Source organism: Pristis pectinata, chromosome 28 (assembly GCF_009764475.1).
Source record: "Pristis pectinata isolate sPriPec2 chromosome 28, sPriPec2.1.pri, whole genome shotgun sequence".
Lineage (NCBI taxonomy): Eukaryota > Metazoa > Chordata > Chondrichthyes > Rhinopristiformes > Pristidae > Pristis > Pristis pectinata.
In genome coordinates this window covers 215,760-231,927 of record NC_067432.1, presented here as the reverse complement: position 1 = coordinate 231,927, position 16,168 = coordinate 215,760, and the positions used below count along the sequence as shown (strand labels likewise).

Sequence of the window (16,168 nt, the reverse complement as noted above, 5' to 3'; positions counted from 1 at the left end):
TCTCCTTAGTTACCTTCTCATAAAATTCAATCAGATTTGAGAGGCAGGATTTCCCATGCAAAATGCATGCTGACTCCCCCTAATTAGTTCCTGCCTTTCCAAGTGATCATAAGTCCTATCACTAAGAATTTTTTCCAGTAGTTTCCTGGCTTATCCCTACTGCCGTTCTTGAATATGGGAACAACATTAACTACCCTCCAGTCTTCCTGTACCTCATCCATGGTAAAAAATGTGAAAAATGATGCAAAAATCTGTCGGAGCCCCAGCAATCTCCTCCCTTGCTTCCTATTATACCCTGGGATAGATTTCATCAGACCCTAGGGAGTTGTTCAACTTAATATGCATTAATAGCTCCAACACTTCCTCTTTACAGTGTTTTGAGACACTGCTCTTTAAACAGCTACTAGTTCCTCAAACTCAGAACTGTACAGCACTGGACAGGCCATTCAGTCCACGATGTTGTGCTGATCTTGATGCTAATTTATACTAAATATCCTCCTTCTGTGTATCATCCATATCTCTCCATTCACTTCACATTCAAATGTTGATCTAAAAGCCTCTTAAACGCCATGAAACTGTCCGATTTCACTACTACCCCTGGTTACCTATTCCAGGCACCCATCACTCTCTGCATAAAAAACTTGCCCCTCACTTCACCTTTAAACTTCCCCCCTCTGACCTTAAAAACCTGTCCTCTGGTGTTTGACATTTCTACCCTTGGGAAAAGATTCTGACTGTCTACTCTATCTATGCCTCTCATAATTTTAAAGACCTCTATCAGTTTTGCATATGTTGCAGAGCAGCATCCCTTCTCCTACCTGTGTCAATTCAATGCACTTGGTTTGCTGCTTTGGGCTGACTGGTCTCAGGTGATGATTCCTGTAAGTTTATCCTGTATAATCATTAAATGTATTCCCAACTCCCCAACACATCAGTGCTACAGAGAAATACTTGCACAAGGTATCTTTATTAGTCACATGTACATGGAAACACACAGTGAAATACATCTTTTGCGCAGTGTTCTGGGGGGCAGCCCGTGAGTGTCGCCACGCTTCTGGCACCAACATAGCATGCCCACAACTTCCTAACCCATAAGTCTTTGGAATGTGGGAGGAAACCGGAGCACCCGGACGAAACCTATGCAGACACGGAGAACGTACAAACTCCTTACAGACTGTGGCTGGAATTGAATCTGGGTCGCTGGCGTTGTTAAGCGTTATGCTAACTGCTACACTACCATGCCTGTCCAGATTTAAATGCCATAACAAATAATGTGGTGTAATGACTTGCCCTGGAAGCAGTAACCACATTCATTCTATGTCAGCCATGTTCCACAAATAGCAATGAGTTCATCAACTCATTAATTCGTGCTTTGTTATTTGAGGATTAAATATTTACAAGAGATTTCCTTGATGTTCTTAAACCACAGAGGAACCTTTAACCTCCACAGGCACCACAGGGTCAGGCAGTTCGGATTCAGGTTAACATCTCACCCACTGCTGACCTTACCATAAACCGTTTTCAAAATTATGCCATCCAGATGGAATTGTTGTTGGGGTGGATTAATTTTCATATCGTCAGCAATGTAGGACTAACAATTAGTCTACTCAGCAGTAATTTCCAATCCCTGAGATTCTAAAAGCATAAACAGAAAAATCTGGCTGGAGTTGAACAGTGTATGCTTGACTTGATGGTCAGTATGACTGTTATCCAAAGTCATTTGGATGAATGAACTGTTGAGGCACATTATTGGGTGATCTCCTGTACACTGAAGTTTTCATTCAAGGCTGTGATGCCCAGGTCCTCAGTGTGACCCACTCACCGCACTTGTTGCACTAGTTTGTGGCAGCTGCAGTTCTGAGTCTTTTGTGCACCTCCTCTGGGCTCAGCAAGGTTAGAACCTTCACCACCTTCTTACGTGATGTGGAACCCTTCAGAGGTCATGAGATTAGCAACAGCAGGGGGAGGAAAACCAAGAAACCAATCAAACATTAAATACCAGTTGCTCACACAAATAGTATAATGAAACTAAAAAGGCACAACAAGAGAAAAATTAATTAATTGAGTTGTAAGATCCAATCATACATTCACACCCAATGATCCAATCAAGTGGATAAAGTAGGTAGCTCACTTACTCACACAGTTATAATTTGCATTGGTGTATGCCTCTCCTAAACTAAATCAAGCTTCGCTTGTTCATCATCCTGCTCATGTTTTAGGATCACAATCCTCATTGCTATTTTTATCAGTGATGGGGAATTATTTTTCAAGCTAAAGCCCAGTTCTTCCAGAGGAGAGGTTGGGTAATTAGTGGCCAGTGAAGCACTCAAAGTCAGCCTTTACTGGCCCTGCTCCAACATCATAGCTTCCCTTTCATTTCTCTCTCTCTGAGGCTCTCACTGTCAGCACGTATATGCCAAGTGCTGGCACATGTGATCACTGGACAGAGCAGCTCAGGTGATTCATGCTCAGGGGGAGGTTGGGATCAACAGCAATGACTGTGTGCCAGGACAAAGGTGACCAACAGACAGCATTTGAAATGATATTCAGTACTTTTCAATGTTTATTTTTGTTAACGCTGGCAATGAATGTATTAGTTTGCTACTTTTTTAAACACGTGCCTGTGTGTGTTAATTAAGAGGTCTAAGGGCTGGATGAAAACCTGAGGGGGAGAGGAACAGGATCTGCTGATGAGGGGGATAGTGGAAGATGGGAGGAGGCGAGTGGAGCACTGGCACAGAGTAGAGGAGCTGAATGGCCGGCCTCTCTACTGCACATTGTACATAATCAGCATTTCACAAATCCCATGATCCTGAGGCAAAGGCAGTACTCACCGTTACAGGGGCGTGTAGCAGCAGGGAGAGGTATCTATGCTCACACACCTCATTTATTTCATCTGATTGCAAGTAATGCTACAGGAGATGTGCTGGTAACTTATATAACAGCCAGATGGAATAATGAGCTGAGCTGCCTGAATGTCCCAGCAGCATGGCCCTTCCTGAAACAAAGTGTACAAGAGGCACTGCTTTTGTTAAGATCTTCCTTTCGGAACTTGTCCCATCAGTCTTAGCCAGAAAGACAGATAGACACCCTAACCCTAAACTGAAACCTAAACCAGAGTTTGGGACAAAAACCATGAAATGCATGTTTGCTGGGATGACTCTGAACATGGAATATTACAGCACAGTACAGGACCTTTGGCCCACAATGTTGTGCCGACATTTTATCCCGCTCTAAGATCTATCTAACCCTTCCCTCCCACATAGCCCTATATTTTTCTATCATTCATGTGGCTAACAGTCTCTTAAATGTCCCTGATATATCTGCCTCCACCACCTCTGCTGGCAGTGCATCCCATGCACCCACCACTCTGTGTAAAAAAACTTACCTCTGACATACCCCCCCATACCTTCTTCCAATCACCTTAAAATTATGCCCCCTCATGTTAGCTATTTTCGCCCTGGGAAAAAAGTCTCTGACTGTCCACTTGATCTATGCCTCTTATCATCTTGTACACCTGTACCAAGTCACTTCTCATCCTGTGTCGCTGCAAAGAGAAAAGCCCTAGCTCGCTCAACCTATCCTCAGAAGGCATGCTCTCCAATCCAGGCAGCATCCTGGTAAATCTCCTCTGCACCCTCTCTAAAGCTTCCACATCCTTCCCATAATGAGGCAACCAGAACTGAACACAATACTCCAAGTGTGGTCTAACCAGAATTTTATAGAGTTGCAATATTACCTCGTGGCTCTTGAACTCAATCCCCTAACTAATGAAGGTCAACACACCATACACCTTCTTAACAACCCTATCAACTTGCACGGCAACCTTGAGGGATCTATGGACGTGGACCCAAAGATTCCTCTGTTCCTCCACACTGCTAATAAGAGTCCTGCCATTAACCTTGTATTCTGCCTTCAAATTCGATCTTCCAAAGTGTATTACTTCACACTTTTCTGGGTTGAACTCCATCTGCCACTTCTCAGCCCAACTCTGCATCCTATCAATGTCCTGTTGTAACCTACAGCAACCTTCTACACTACCCACAACAGCATCAACTTTCGTGTCATCAGCAAACTTACTAACACACCCTTCCACATCCTCATCCAAATCATTTATAAAAATGACAAAAGCAGGGTTCCCAGAACAGATCCTTGAGGCAGAATACGCTCCACCTACAACCACCCTCTTGTCTTCTATGGGTGAGCCAATTCTGAATCCACACAGCCTCAGCATTTTCCTGCTTTCCTACTGAGAAGCCCATGGCTGCTGCCCACCTCATCTTTTTGGAGCCCGAATGAGGTGTTAAGAGATCACCAATACTGTGTGTGTGTGTGTGTGTGTGTGTGTGTGTGTGTGTGTGTGTGTGTGTGTGTGTGTGTGTGTGTGTGTGTGTGTGTGAGAGTGACAGTGAGAGAGAGAGAGAGCACAATAGCATATATTATCATTGTAAATGAATATTTCTCATATGTATTTACTGTGGAGGAAAACATGGTTGGTAGGGAATTCGGGAAAATTAATAGTGATGTCTTGAAGAGAGTCCACATTACAAAAAAGGTGCTGGAGGTCTTAAAATGAATAAAGGTAGATAAATTACTGGGACCTGATCAAGTGTATCCCAGGACACTGCGGGACCCCTAGCATGGATACTTGTATTACTGTTAGCCACGGGTGAGGTGCTAGAAGACTAGAAGGTGGCTAATGTTGTACCTTTACTTAAGAAAGGCTGCAAGGAAAAGCCTGGGAACTACAGAGCAGTGAGCCTAACCTCAGTGGTGGGCAAGTTATTAGAGGGGATTCTGAGAGACAGGATCCACATGCATTTGGAAAGTCAAAGACTGATTAGGGACAGTTAGTATGGCTTTGTGTGTGAAATCATGTCTCATGAATTTGATTAAAATTTTTGAGGGGATGAACAGGAAGGCAGATGAAAGCAGCGTGGTAGACATTCAGCAAGGCCTTTGACAAGGTGCTGCATGGTAGGCTGGTCTAGAAAATTAGATCATGAGATCCAGGGTGAGCTAGGCAACTGGATGCAAAATGGCTTCAGGGTAGGAGACAGAGGGCGGTGGTAGAGGGTTGCTTTTATACTGGGGGCCTGTGAGCAGTGGTGTGCTGCAGGGGTTGGTGCCGGGTCTGGATGAGAATGTAAGTGCCATGGTTAAGAAGTTTGTGGATAACACTAAAATTGGTGGTATAGTGGACAGTGAAGGTTATCTAAGATTACAACGGGATCTTGATCAACTAGACCAGTGGGCCAAGGAATGGCAGAGGGAGTTTAATTCAGATAAATGATTGATGTTGCATTTTTGTAAGACAAACCAGGGCAGGACTTACAAAGTAAATGTTAGGACCTTGTAGGACAGAGAGATCTAGGGATGTAAGCATATTGGAAGTGGCACTGCAGGTAGATAGGGTGGTGAAGGATGCATTTATCATGCTTGCTTTCATCATGCAGGATATTGAGTACAGGAGTTGGAACATCATGTTACAGCTATAGAAGATGCTGGTAAGGCCACATTTTGAGTACTGTGTACAGTTCTGGTTGTACTGCTATAGGAGGAAATTCACTGAACTGGAGAGGGTGCAGAAAAGATTTACAAGGATGTTGCCGGGACTGCAGCGTTTGAGTTATAAGGGGAAGCTGGACAGGCTAGGACTTTTTTTTACTCCCTAGAGTGTAGGAGGCTGAGGGGGTGACCATATAGAGATTTATAAAATCATAAGGGGCATAGATAAAGTGAATAGCCACTGTCTTTTCCCCAGGGTAGGAGAGTCCAGAACTTGTGGGTGTAGGTTTAAAATGAGAAGGGAAAGGTTTAAAAGGAACCCGTGGGGCAACTTTTTCCACACGGAGGGGGGTGCATATATGGAACAAGCCGTCAGAGGAAGTGGTAGAGGCAGGTACAATCATAACATTTAAAAGACATTTGGATGGGTAGAAAAGATTTAAAGGGATATGGGCCAAACGCTGGCCATTGGACTAGCTCAGTTCGGCAACTTGGTCGACATGGACGAGTTGGCTCAGAGGGCCTGTTTTCCTGCTGTATAGCTCTATGACTCTATAATATAGTAAGGCCATGCATTGTCCTTGTTAACAGTGACACAGGCCAGAAGCAATTCAAAGTTCTGAGTTTGCAAGAAACACATGAATAAGCAGCTGGCAGTGATTGGTTACCTTAGCTGGACCAAATGAAGGTAAACCCCTCAACACCCAAATTAGTAATATATCTAAATATCCATTTGCTTAAATCTTAGTGATGACATCGGCACAGCTCAAAGAAATGTTGCTGCTATTGAACACAGACATAGTACAACACAAGGACAGGCCCTTCAACCCACAATATGTTTGCTGACCATGATGCCAAACTAAACTGCACAGCTTCCTTCATGGTCCATATCCCTTCATCTCCTGCCTCTTCATGGGCTGTCTAAATGTGTCTCAAATGTTGCTATTGTAACTGCTTCCACCACCTCCTCTGGCAATGCACTCCAGGTATCTACCATTCTCCGTGTAGAAAACTGTTGTGTAGATCTCCTTCAAATGTTCCCACTCTCACCTTAATGCTCTGCCCTCTAGTATTTGACATTTCATACACCGTATACTTTCTTCACCACCCTATCTACCTGCATTGCCACTTTCTGGGAACTATGTACTTGTACCCTAAGGTGTCTCTGTTCTACAACACTCTAGGCCCTGCCATTCACTGTGTATGTCTTGGTCTGGTTTGACTTGCCAAAATACATCACTTTGCATTTGTCTGAGTTAAATGCCATCTGCCATTCGCTTGCCCATTTTCCCAGTTAATCTACATCCTTTTGTAACCTTGGACAATCTTGTTCACTGTCTGGAATACTACCAATTTTGGGGTCAACCGCTAACTCACTAATCATGCCACCTCCATTCTCATCCAACTTATTAATATATGTGATAAACAACAGGGGACCCAGCACCGATCCCTGCGGCAACACCACTGGTCACAGGCCTCCAATCTGAAAAAAACCTCCACTACCATCCTCTGACTCCTTCCACCAAGCCGATTTGTATCCAATTCACTAAGTCTACCATGCAGTTCCTTGTCAAAGGCTTTGCTAAAGTCCATGTCTACAACATTTACCATGCTGCACTCGTAAATCCTCCTCGTCACCTCTTCAAAAACACCCAGTCAAATTTGTGAGGCATCATATCCCACACACAAAACCATGCTGACTATCCCTAATCAGACCTTGCCTTTCCAAATGCAAATAAACCTTGTCTCTCAGAATCCCTTCCAATAACTTTTCCATCACTGATATAATGCTCACCGACCTATAGTTCCCTGGCTTATCCCTATTTCCTTTCTTAATTAAAGGGCTGTATCACCCTATGTCTTTCCCGTCCTCCACCCTCTCCCTATCACCCACACACTGCTCCCATCGGTTCCCCTACCCACCCACCCCCATCATATTTTGTGTTGCTTCAGTGGTTGATAACTGGAATTCGTTGCCAGAAGAGGCAGTGGAATCAGATACAATCACTGTGTTTAAGAGACATTTAGTCAGGCATTTGAATAGACAACACACAGGATACGGACCTAGTGCAGACAAATGGGATTGGTGTAGATGGGCTAAAAGGTCCACATGGCCATGGGTGGGACAAAGGGTCTGTTTTTGTGCTGTATGAGTCTATCAAAGACCTGTCACTGTGGGATGAATTGCCTCCTCCTGTGCTATGTGATTCTTTAATTCTGTGGCTAACGCCAGCCTGTGGAGCTCAAAAATTGTGAGGTGAAGAGGAATAAAGAATCTCCAGTAGCTGACATCTGGCAATCTGCTCTCTCAAGATGGTAAAAAGTCTGTTGTACATGTCCAGCAATTTGTCCTTTTACTGTCAATGAAGATCAGGGAACCAGGTCTGGGACCCAGCCACCCATTCCAAATGAGTTAATGATATAGGGAGATCACCAGACGAGGAAGTCAAGTGTGAATGATTGGAGAAACAACAGATATACTTTAAAAGAAAGAATAATTGATCTCCCGCAACATATCAGATTGATTTACAATGCAAAGGAGAACTATGGGATACACTATGTATGATAGGATCTCCTGTCCGTCATTTAGCACAGAGAACACATTGTGACAGTGGAGGTAAATCGAGCTTGTGCTTCTCCTCATGTGGAAGGGGATAAACACAATCAAACCAGTGCACTTACAGAGAACTCTCACACAGCCTGCCAGCAGAATGTCTCTGAAACAATAACTGACCTTGTATAGAACAACCTCACTTTTCCTTAACTGCAACACCTTGGCAAGGTAGCCAGTCAGCTCTGTGTTGGCTTCTCCATCGGACGGTGGGGCTGCAATAGCTACACCAACTGCTTCTTCTGACACATCTGCAGGATACAAGGCACATTCTAATCATCACTGGTAACCATTGCCTGTGTGTCAGCAGGGTACAAATTGGGAAACAGTGCACCATTTTAAGATGAGAAGGTCTACAAACCACATTAATGTGAACAACATCCAAACATCATAGAACTTCAAGATTACGTCAGAGCTCAAATATGAAGTGTAGAGGTTAGCACCTACTCAGTACAATTTAAAATGAACAGGTTACTTCTGTGCCTGTAAATGATCAGAATGTTGTAAAACTAGCTGACAGAGAAATTGAAATGAAGCCACAGGAGAGCATCCCCTGGTAAATCCTGCCAGAGATGCACAAGGTGAGCAAAAGCTTGATCAGGGTAGATTTTAAGACAGAAATAGATTCAGGCCTCATGTTCCCAGGGATATGTCCTTGGCATCTTCCTTTTTCTCACTTCCACGTGTATGACACCCAGGTTCCCCTCCTCACCTAATCTCTGACCCTTTAAGCAGCTGTGGGGGAAGGTGTAATGTGAATATCAGAAGTCATTTATTTAACATTGCTTACCTGTTATAGCATTTACTTTGGCTCCAGGTTTAGCATGAATGGCTACCAGAACAGAACCACTCTTATCAACTTTCACTGGACCTTGAGGTGCTGATGATCTGGAGTCTTTGGCTTTCTCTTCATTCTAAAGAATATACAATTATTATTATTCCACCTTTCAACAGATGGAATAATTCCAACACAATCCTGTGAGCTAGTTCCATTATTCAAGAAGGGTAGCAAGGACAGGCCAGGGAACTTTAGGCCGGTGAGCCTGACTTCAGTTGTAGGGAAGTTACTGGACGGAATTCTGAGGGACAAGATCTATGATCACTTGGATAGTCAAGGCCTGATCAAGAATAGTCAGCATGGTTTTGTGCATGGGAGATCATATCTAACGAATCTTTTGGAGTTTTTTGAAGAAGTAACTAAGGGGATAGATGAAGGTAGGGCAGTGGATGTTGTCCATATGGACTTTAGTAAGGCCTTTTCACGGTCCTGCATGGCAGACTGATCTGGAAGGTTAGGTCGCATGGAATTCAGGGGGAGCTGGTGAGATGGATTTGGCTCAATGATAGTAAGGGTGCTGGTTAAAGGTCGATTCTCTTACGGGAGGCCTGTGACTACTGAGGTGCCCAGGGGTCAGTGTTGGGACCTCTTGTTACTCGTTACTTATGTAAATGATTTGAATATGAATGCACATGACACAATAAGCAAGTTTGCTGATGATACTAAATTAGGGGGCCTGTTGACAGTGAAGCAGGTTACAACGAATTGCAAAGAGATCTTGATTAGTTAGGGAGATGGGTTGAGGAATGGCAAATAGATTTCAACTTAGATAAGTGTGAGATGATGCATTTTGGACAGTCAAACCAGGATGGGACTTGTACAGTGAATGACAGGGCACTGCCGGGTATTATGGAACAGAGGGACCTGGGAGTACAAGTGCACAGCTTGCTGAAAGCAGCCATGCAAGGTGTGGTGAAGAAGGTGTTTAGCATGCTGGCCTTCACCGGTCAGGGCATCGAGTTAGGAGTAGGGAGGGACATTATGCTGCAGTTATATATGTCGTTGATGAGGCCGCACTTGGTCACCCTGTTATAGGAAAGACATTGTCAATCCGGAGAGGGTGCAGGAGAGATTTGAGGATGCTGCCTGGACTAGAGGGCCTGAGTTATAGGGAGAGATTGGTCACGCTGGATCTCTATTCCTTGCAGAGTGGGAGAATAAGGGGTAACCTCATAGAAATTTATAAAATCATGAGGGCTAGGATAAGGTGGATGGTCAGAGATTTTTCCCCAGGGTTGGGGAATCCATAACTAGAGGGCACAGATACAAGAGGGGAGAGACTTAAAAGAGACCTGAGAGGTACCTTCTTTAGTGAGTACCTGGAATGAGCTGCCAGAGGAAGTGGTCGAGGTGGGTACAATTAAGAGGGCTTTGTGTATGGAGGGGAGGGGCTTGGAGGGTTATGGGCCGAACGCGGGCAACTGGGACTAGCAGGGAGGATGCTGTGGTCAGCATGGACCAGTTGGGTCGAAGGGCCTGTTTCCGTGCTGTATTAGAACATTATAGCACAGTACAGGCCATTCAACCCACGATGTTGTGCCGACATTTTATCCCGCTCTAAGATCTATCTAACCCTTCCCTCCCACATAATTTTTCTATCATTCATGTGCCTATCTAAGAGTCCCTTAAATGTCCCCAATGTATCTGCCCCCACAACCTCTGCCGGCAGTACATTCCACGCACCCACCTCTCTCTGTGTAAAAAAACTTACCTCTGACATCCGCCCTATACTATCCTCCACTCACCTTAAAATTATGCCCCCTCGTGTTAGCCATTTTCGCCCAGGGAAACAGTCTCTGATTGTCCACTTGATCTATGCCTCTTATCATCTTGTACAGCTCTAATTCTCCTTCCCTGCAAAGAGAAAAGCCCTAGCTCGCTCAACCTATCCTCAGAAGGCATGCTCTCCAATCCAGGCAGCATCCTGGTAAATCTCCCGTGCACCCTCTCTAAAGCTTCCACATCCTTCCCATAATGAGGCAACCAGAACTGAACACAATACTCCAAGTGTGGTCTAACCAGAATTTTATAGAGCTGCAATATTACCTCGTGGCTCTTGAACTCAATCCCGACTAATGAAGTCCAACATACCATACGGCTTCTTAACAACCCTATCAACCTGCATGGCAACTCTCCCTCCCTCCTCACACCACAGATTTCCTGATCCCACCCACTGCTAAGTCCAGCTTGAATGCTACAGCAATAACTCCAGGTGCAATGCTGCTATGATTGCATTTTTCTAAACAATACCTTCAAATAATTTGAATATTATTTTTAAAAAGTCCAAGGCACAACATGAAGATGCTAATAATTAGGGACACAATTCCGTTATCTACTGATCTACTTTATTTACGTGGAATTTTTTTTTGGTGTTATGAGGAAACTCATTCCACAAAGGAAGCTGGCGCACAACAGCAGGGACCTGTGTTCAATATTGACCTTGGGTGTTACCTGTGCAGAGTTTGCACACTCTCCCTGTAACTGTGTTAATTGCTTCCCTGTTCCATTACATTACACCCCCTAGTCCCCTCCCACTCATAGTACAAGTCCTATGCTGGTTTGACTTTCTAAAATGCATTACCCCACACTTATCTTTATTGAAATCCATTTGCCACTCTTCAGCCCACTTCCTTAACTGATTAAGAGACCCCTGAACCTTCTTCATTATCAACAACACCTCCTAATTTCATGTCATCTGCAAACTTACTGATTGAGCCTTGCGCATTCACATCGAAATTATTTATATAAATAATGAATAACAAGGGTTCCAACAGCAAACACTGGGGCACAGCACTAGTCACCAGCCTCCATTACGAGAAACAACCTTCAACCACCACCCTTGCTTCCAACCTGAACGCCAATTTTGAATCCACCTAAACTAGCTCTCCCTGGATTTCATGAGGTCTAACCCTCCGGACCAGCCTACCATGTGAGACCTTGTCGAAGGCCTTGCTAAAGTCCAAATAGACAACATCCACTGCCCTCCCCTCATCTATCTTTTTGGTTACCTCTTCAAAAAAAAAACTCTAAAAAGTTTGTCAAGCATGACTTTCCACGCACAAAGCCACGCTGACTCCTCCTAATCAGACTCGGTCTATCCAAACGCTGGAAGATCCTGTCCCTCAGAATTCTTTCCAACAACTTCCCCACTACTGATGTCACGCTGACCGGCCTGTGTTCCCTGGTTTGTCCCTGCTGCTCTTCTTAAACAACATTAACTACCTTCTAGTCTTCGGGAACATCAGCAGTGGCTAACGACAAAGCAAATATTTCCACAAAGGCCTCCGCAATTTTTCTTCTAGCCTCCCACAAATTCCGAGGATGTACGGTCAGGGCCTGGGTATTTATCCACCTTAATGCGCTGTAAGTCTGCAAATATCTCCTCCCTGGTAATACAAACACTCTTTAAAACATCTCCACTTGTCTCCCTTATCTCTTGAGCAACCAGTAAACACCGAGGAGAAAAAGTTGTTAAAAATCCCACCCATCTCCTGCGGTTCAAGACACAGGCAGCTCTGCTGATCTCTAAAGAGACCTACTCTCTCCCTAGCCTCCCCTTTACTCTTTATATAGCTATAGAACCTCTTAGGATTTTCCTTAACCTTACTTGCCAGATCCGTCTCATACCATCTCTTTGCCCTCCTGATTTCCCTCTTAAGAGTATTCTTAATCCTTTTATAGTCATCAAGGGATTCACTCGTCCCCGACCTCCTAAACCCAATGTATGCTTCTTTCTTTTTCTTGACCAAAGCCTCAATATCCCTTGTCAGCCAATGTTCCCTAAACACTCCAGGTTTACCCTTCATCTCAACAGCAACATGCTGCTCCTGGACTCTTGATATCACACTCTTAAAAGCCTCCCACTTGCTATTTGTTCCTTTCCCTTCAAACAGGCCCACCCAATCAACTTCTGCTACATCCTGCCTAATTCCCCCAAAATTAGCCCTGCTCCAGTTTAGTACCCTAACCTGTGGACCAGTCCTATCCTTTTCCATCACTATCTTAAAACTAATAGAATTATGGTCACATGTACGATACAAGGTCTGCCCCATCACTGTGTCTACATTTTCAGAGGTTGACAACATCCAACAAATTATTGGAAATCCAAAGCTTCTGTCCCACTAAAAATGACATTCCTTTAGGAAATCAAGGGACAGGGTTAGTGCAGGAGAGTGGTGCTGTGGTAAAGGTCCCGCCATAATCTTATTGAATGGTGGAGCAGGCACAAAGGGCTGAATGGCCTACTTCTGCCTTCTATTCCTGATGTTCTATATTCTAATTGGCTAAAATCAGGACAGTACAGCACCATACGGGTCCTTCGGCCCACGATGTTCTGCTGAATTATATGAACACCTACTCCACCATCGATCTAACCTTTCTCTCCTGTACAGCCCATAACCCTCCATTTTCTTACTTCCACGTGCTTATCTAAGAGCCTTTTAAATATCCTTATTGTATTTAATTGCATGCAATTCTGGTCACCTCACCATAGGAAGGATGTCAAGGCTTTAGAGAGATGCAGAGGAGGTTTACTAGGATGCTGCCTGGATTGGAGGGCATGTGCTATCAGGAGAGGCTGGACAAACTTGGGCTCTTTTCTTTGGAGCAGCGGAGGCTAAAGGGTGATCTGTTGGCAGTGTATAAAATTTTGAGGGGCATAGATAGGGTGGGTAAGCAATATTTTTTTCCCATTACTGAGCGATCCAATGCCAGAGGGCATGCATTGAAGGTGAGAGAGGGTAGGTTCAAAAACAACGTGAGGGGTACGTTTTTTTTTACTGAGAGTGGTGGATGCCTGGAATGTGTTGCCTGATAGGGTGATGGAGGCAAATTCATTGGGGGCTTTTAAGAGGGGCTTGGATAGGCACATTCATATTTTCTTCTTATTCATAAAATATGTTGGCACAACATTGTGGGCCAAAGGGCCTGTTCTGTGCTGTACTGTTCTATGTTCTACGTATCAGCCTCTAAACCACTACCAGCAGTGCGTTCCAGGCACCCACCACTCTCAGTATAAAGAACCTACCTGTGATATCTCCCCTGATATTCCTCCTCTGACCTTAAATTGATGTCCTCTGGTATTGGCTATTGCCGCTCTGGGAAAAGGTGCTGGCTGTCTACTCTATCTATGCCTCTCATAATCTTATACACCTCTATCAAGTCACCCCCTGTGTCACTCCAAAGAGAAAAGCCCTAGCTCACCCAACCTTTCTTCACAAGACATGTTCTCTAATCCAGGCAGCATCCTGGTAAATCTCCTCTGCACCCTCTCTAAAGCTTCCACATCCTTTTTGTCCTCTTCATAGCAACTGTGAAAAGTGAACCAGAACCACTTGCCTGGGATGAGTTTTGGACTACGCATCTATTGTGGGCCTTCATGATGACATTGACTAAAATCCTACCCAGCACGCTGTGACACACAACAGTATATTTTCAACACAACTTTAAGAAAAAATGAGGCGAAGGAGCCATGAGGGCTGTTACTTTCTTCGACTAACAAGATTAATGCAACAACACAATTTATGTCATGTTTCTTTCACAAAGACACTACAGTTTGCAGAATTTCAGTAGATCAGGAACGTTTTAAGAGCTGATAAACTCAGTTCTTCCCCGTCAAAATGAAAATTGATGACACTTGACTAACTGGCTAAGATGCAAAACCTTGTACGGTATAAACTACCCATGGAAGGAACAAACACAAAGAAATGGATTCATTTCAGTGATTTATCTATTGTTTTATAATGGGGGCTTCAGGGGCAATCGTGGGCAACTTGTAAGGAAATGGTACAGATCCAATCAACCTGTACAGGCTGGAACCATTTAGTTTGTTTGATCACCCAGGCAATTTGTGGCCAGAATCAAAGTCAGATCTAATAGTATGGAAATGAAGTTACAGTTATCATTCATAGTTAAAAGCTGTGTGAGATTGCTAGAGTATTATAGTTTGCAGCATTTTATTTCAGATAATCCTACATCATAGTTCTTTTATAGATTTTTTGCAATATATTTTCTATGTTTCTAACTACAACATACCATCACTGAAGTATCTCAATTTTACATAGAATCAAACAGCACTGGAAAAGACCCTTCAGCCTACTGCATCAGCACTAACCATCAAGCAGCCAACGACAGAAGTCCCATCACAATCATCAACAACCCCCTACCTAGCACCCCTTCCCCAATTCTGCTGACACTTACACTGAGGACAATTTACAGCAGCCATTTAACCCATCACCCATCATGTCTTTAGCAGCACCAAATGTCAGGTCTGAACCCAAGTCTCTGGAGCTGTGAGGCAGCAGTGCTAACCACCATATCAATCCATGTCTCAGCTCGTGTTCTGCTGAAAACCCAGCAAGGCCTTTGTTATCTGTAGACTAGATCTGTCTGTAGGCAGCAGGGACCAGACCACCCAACACATGCACTTTGTCTATGGCTGTCCTCATTCTAGTTAACACTATCACATTCACCCCACATTCCATGCTCAATGACCAACATTGGTCCCCAGCTAAGCAAACCAGTGATTTAAAAATTTGATATTGGGTTTCAAATCCTGCCATGGTCTCGCCTCTTCCTGCCTTCACTACTGTGACTGCCTGAGGTAAAACATAAGCCATGAGCTTAGTAAATGGAGCAGTAGGGCCCAATGGCCTCCCACTGCTATTTCTTGCGCAAGATGGATTCCACCCTCTATTGCCCATGATAAACGTCTCCGTTCACAGTAAATGCCCTTATAAATACGTATCACTACTTCTGATGCAGGGTTGTAATTGCAGCGCGACACCCTCACGTGTTGTTTAATTTTTCTCAGGCCATGGGCATAAGGCGCTCGTTATTAGTGTCAGCTACCTCACTCCGTGCTGTATAACTCTGTGCCTCTACCCTGGAGGCTCAGGGACATACATGAGCACAGCAGTCTGCCGCACAACCGAGCAGAGAAGCCAACTCCCTCACCGCCGACCTGGAGTCCCACAAGGCCCAGGCAGGGAAGGCACCAGACTCTCGCCCGGAGTCTCCCTGTGGACAGCAGGGATCATCATTGGACCAGACCACCCAACACATCTCTCCCCTACGCCAACCCACCATTCGCCTGTCTCTTGCCCGCGGCATCACCCTCTCGAAGCCGCGGGGCACGGGCGGCACCACCACCGAACGCGCCGCCAAGACCTTGCCCTGCAGCAGGCCGTCGCGCATGCGCACTGCTACCCGCA

The 16,168-nt window shown here is 44.6% G+C and overlaps 1 protein-coding gene across 3 annotated transcripts in view; it reads right to left on the bottom strand.

The window, feature by feature from the left end:
- The window catches only part of c28h15orf40 (chromosome 28 C15orf40 homolog), a 47,027-nt gene extending 30,859 nt beyond the window's left edge, over positions 1-16,168 (bottom strand). Inside the window, exons 1-4 of one of the 3 annotated variants that reach the window (XM_052040186.1) lie at positions 16,041-16,168; positions 8,910-9,033; positions 8,243-8,370; positions 949-1,931 (exon numbers count right to left, since the gene is read on the bottom strand). In XM_052040186.1, coding sequence (XP_051896146.1) covers positions 1,836-1,931; positions 8,243-8,370; positions 8,910-9,033; positions 16,041-16,151 — 459 coding nt within the window. In that variant the 5' untranslated portion in view covers positions 16,152-16,168 and the 3' untranslated portion in view covers positions 949-1,835. Of the gene's footprint in view, positions 1-948; positions 1,932-1,967; positions 2,999-8,242; positions 8,371-8,909; positions 9,034-16,040 lie in introns of those variants that run through there. The other 2 variants (XM_052040185.1, XM_052040188.1) reach the window with 2 other exon arrangements.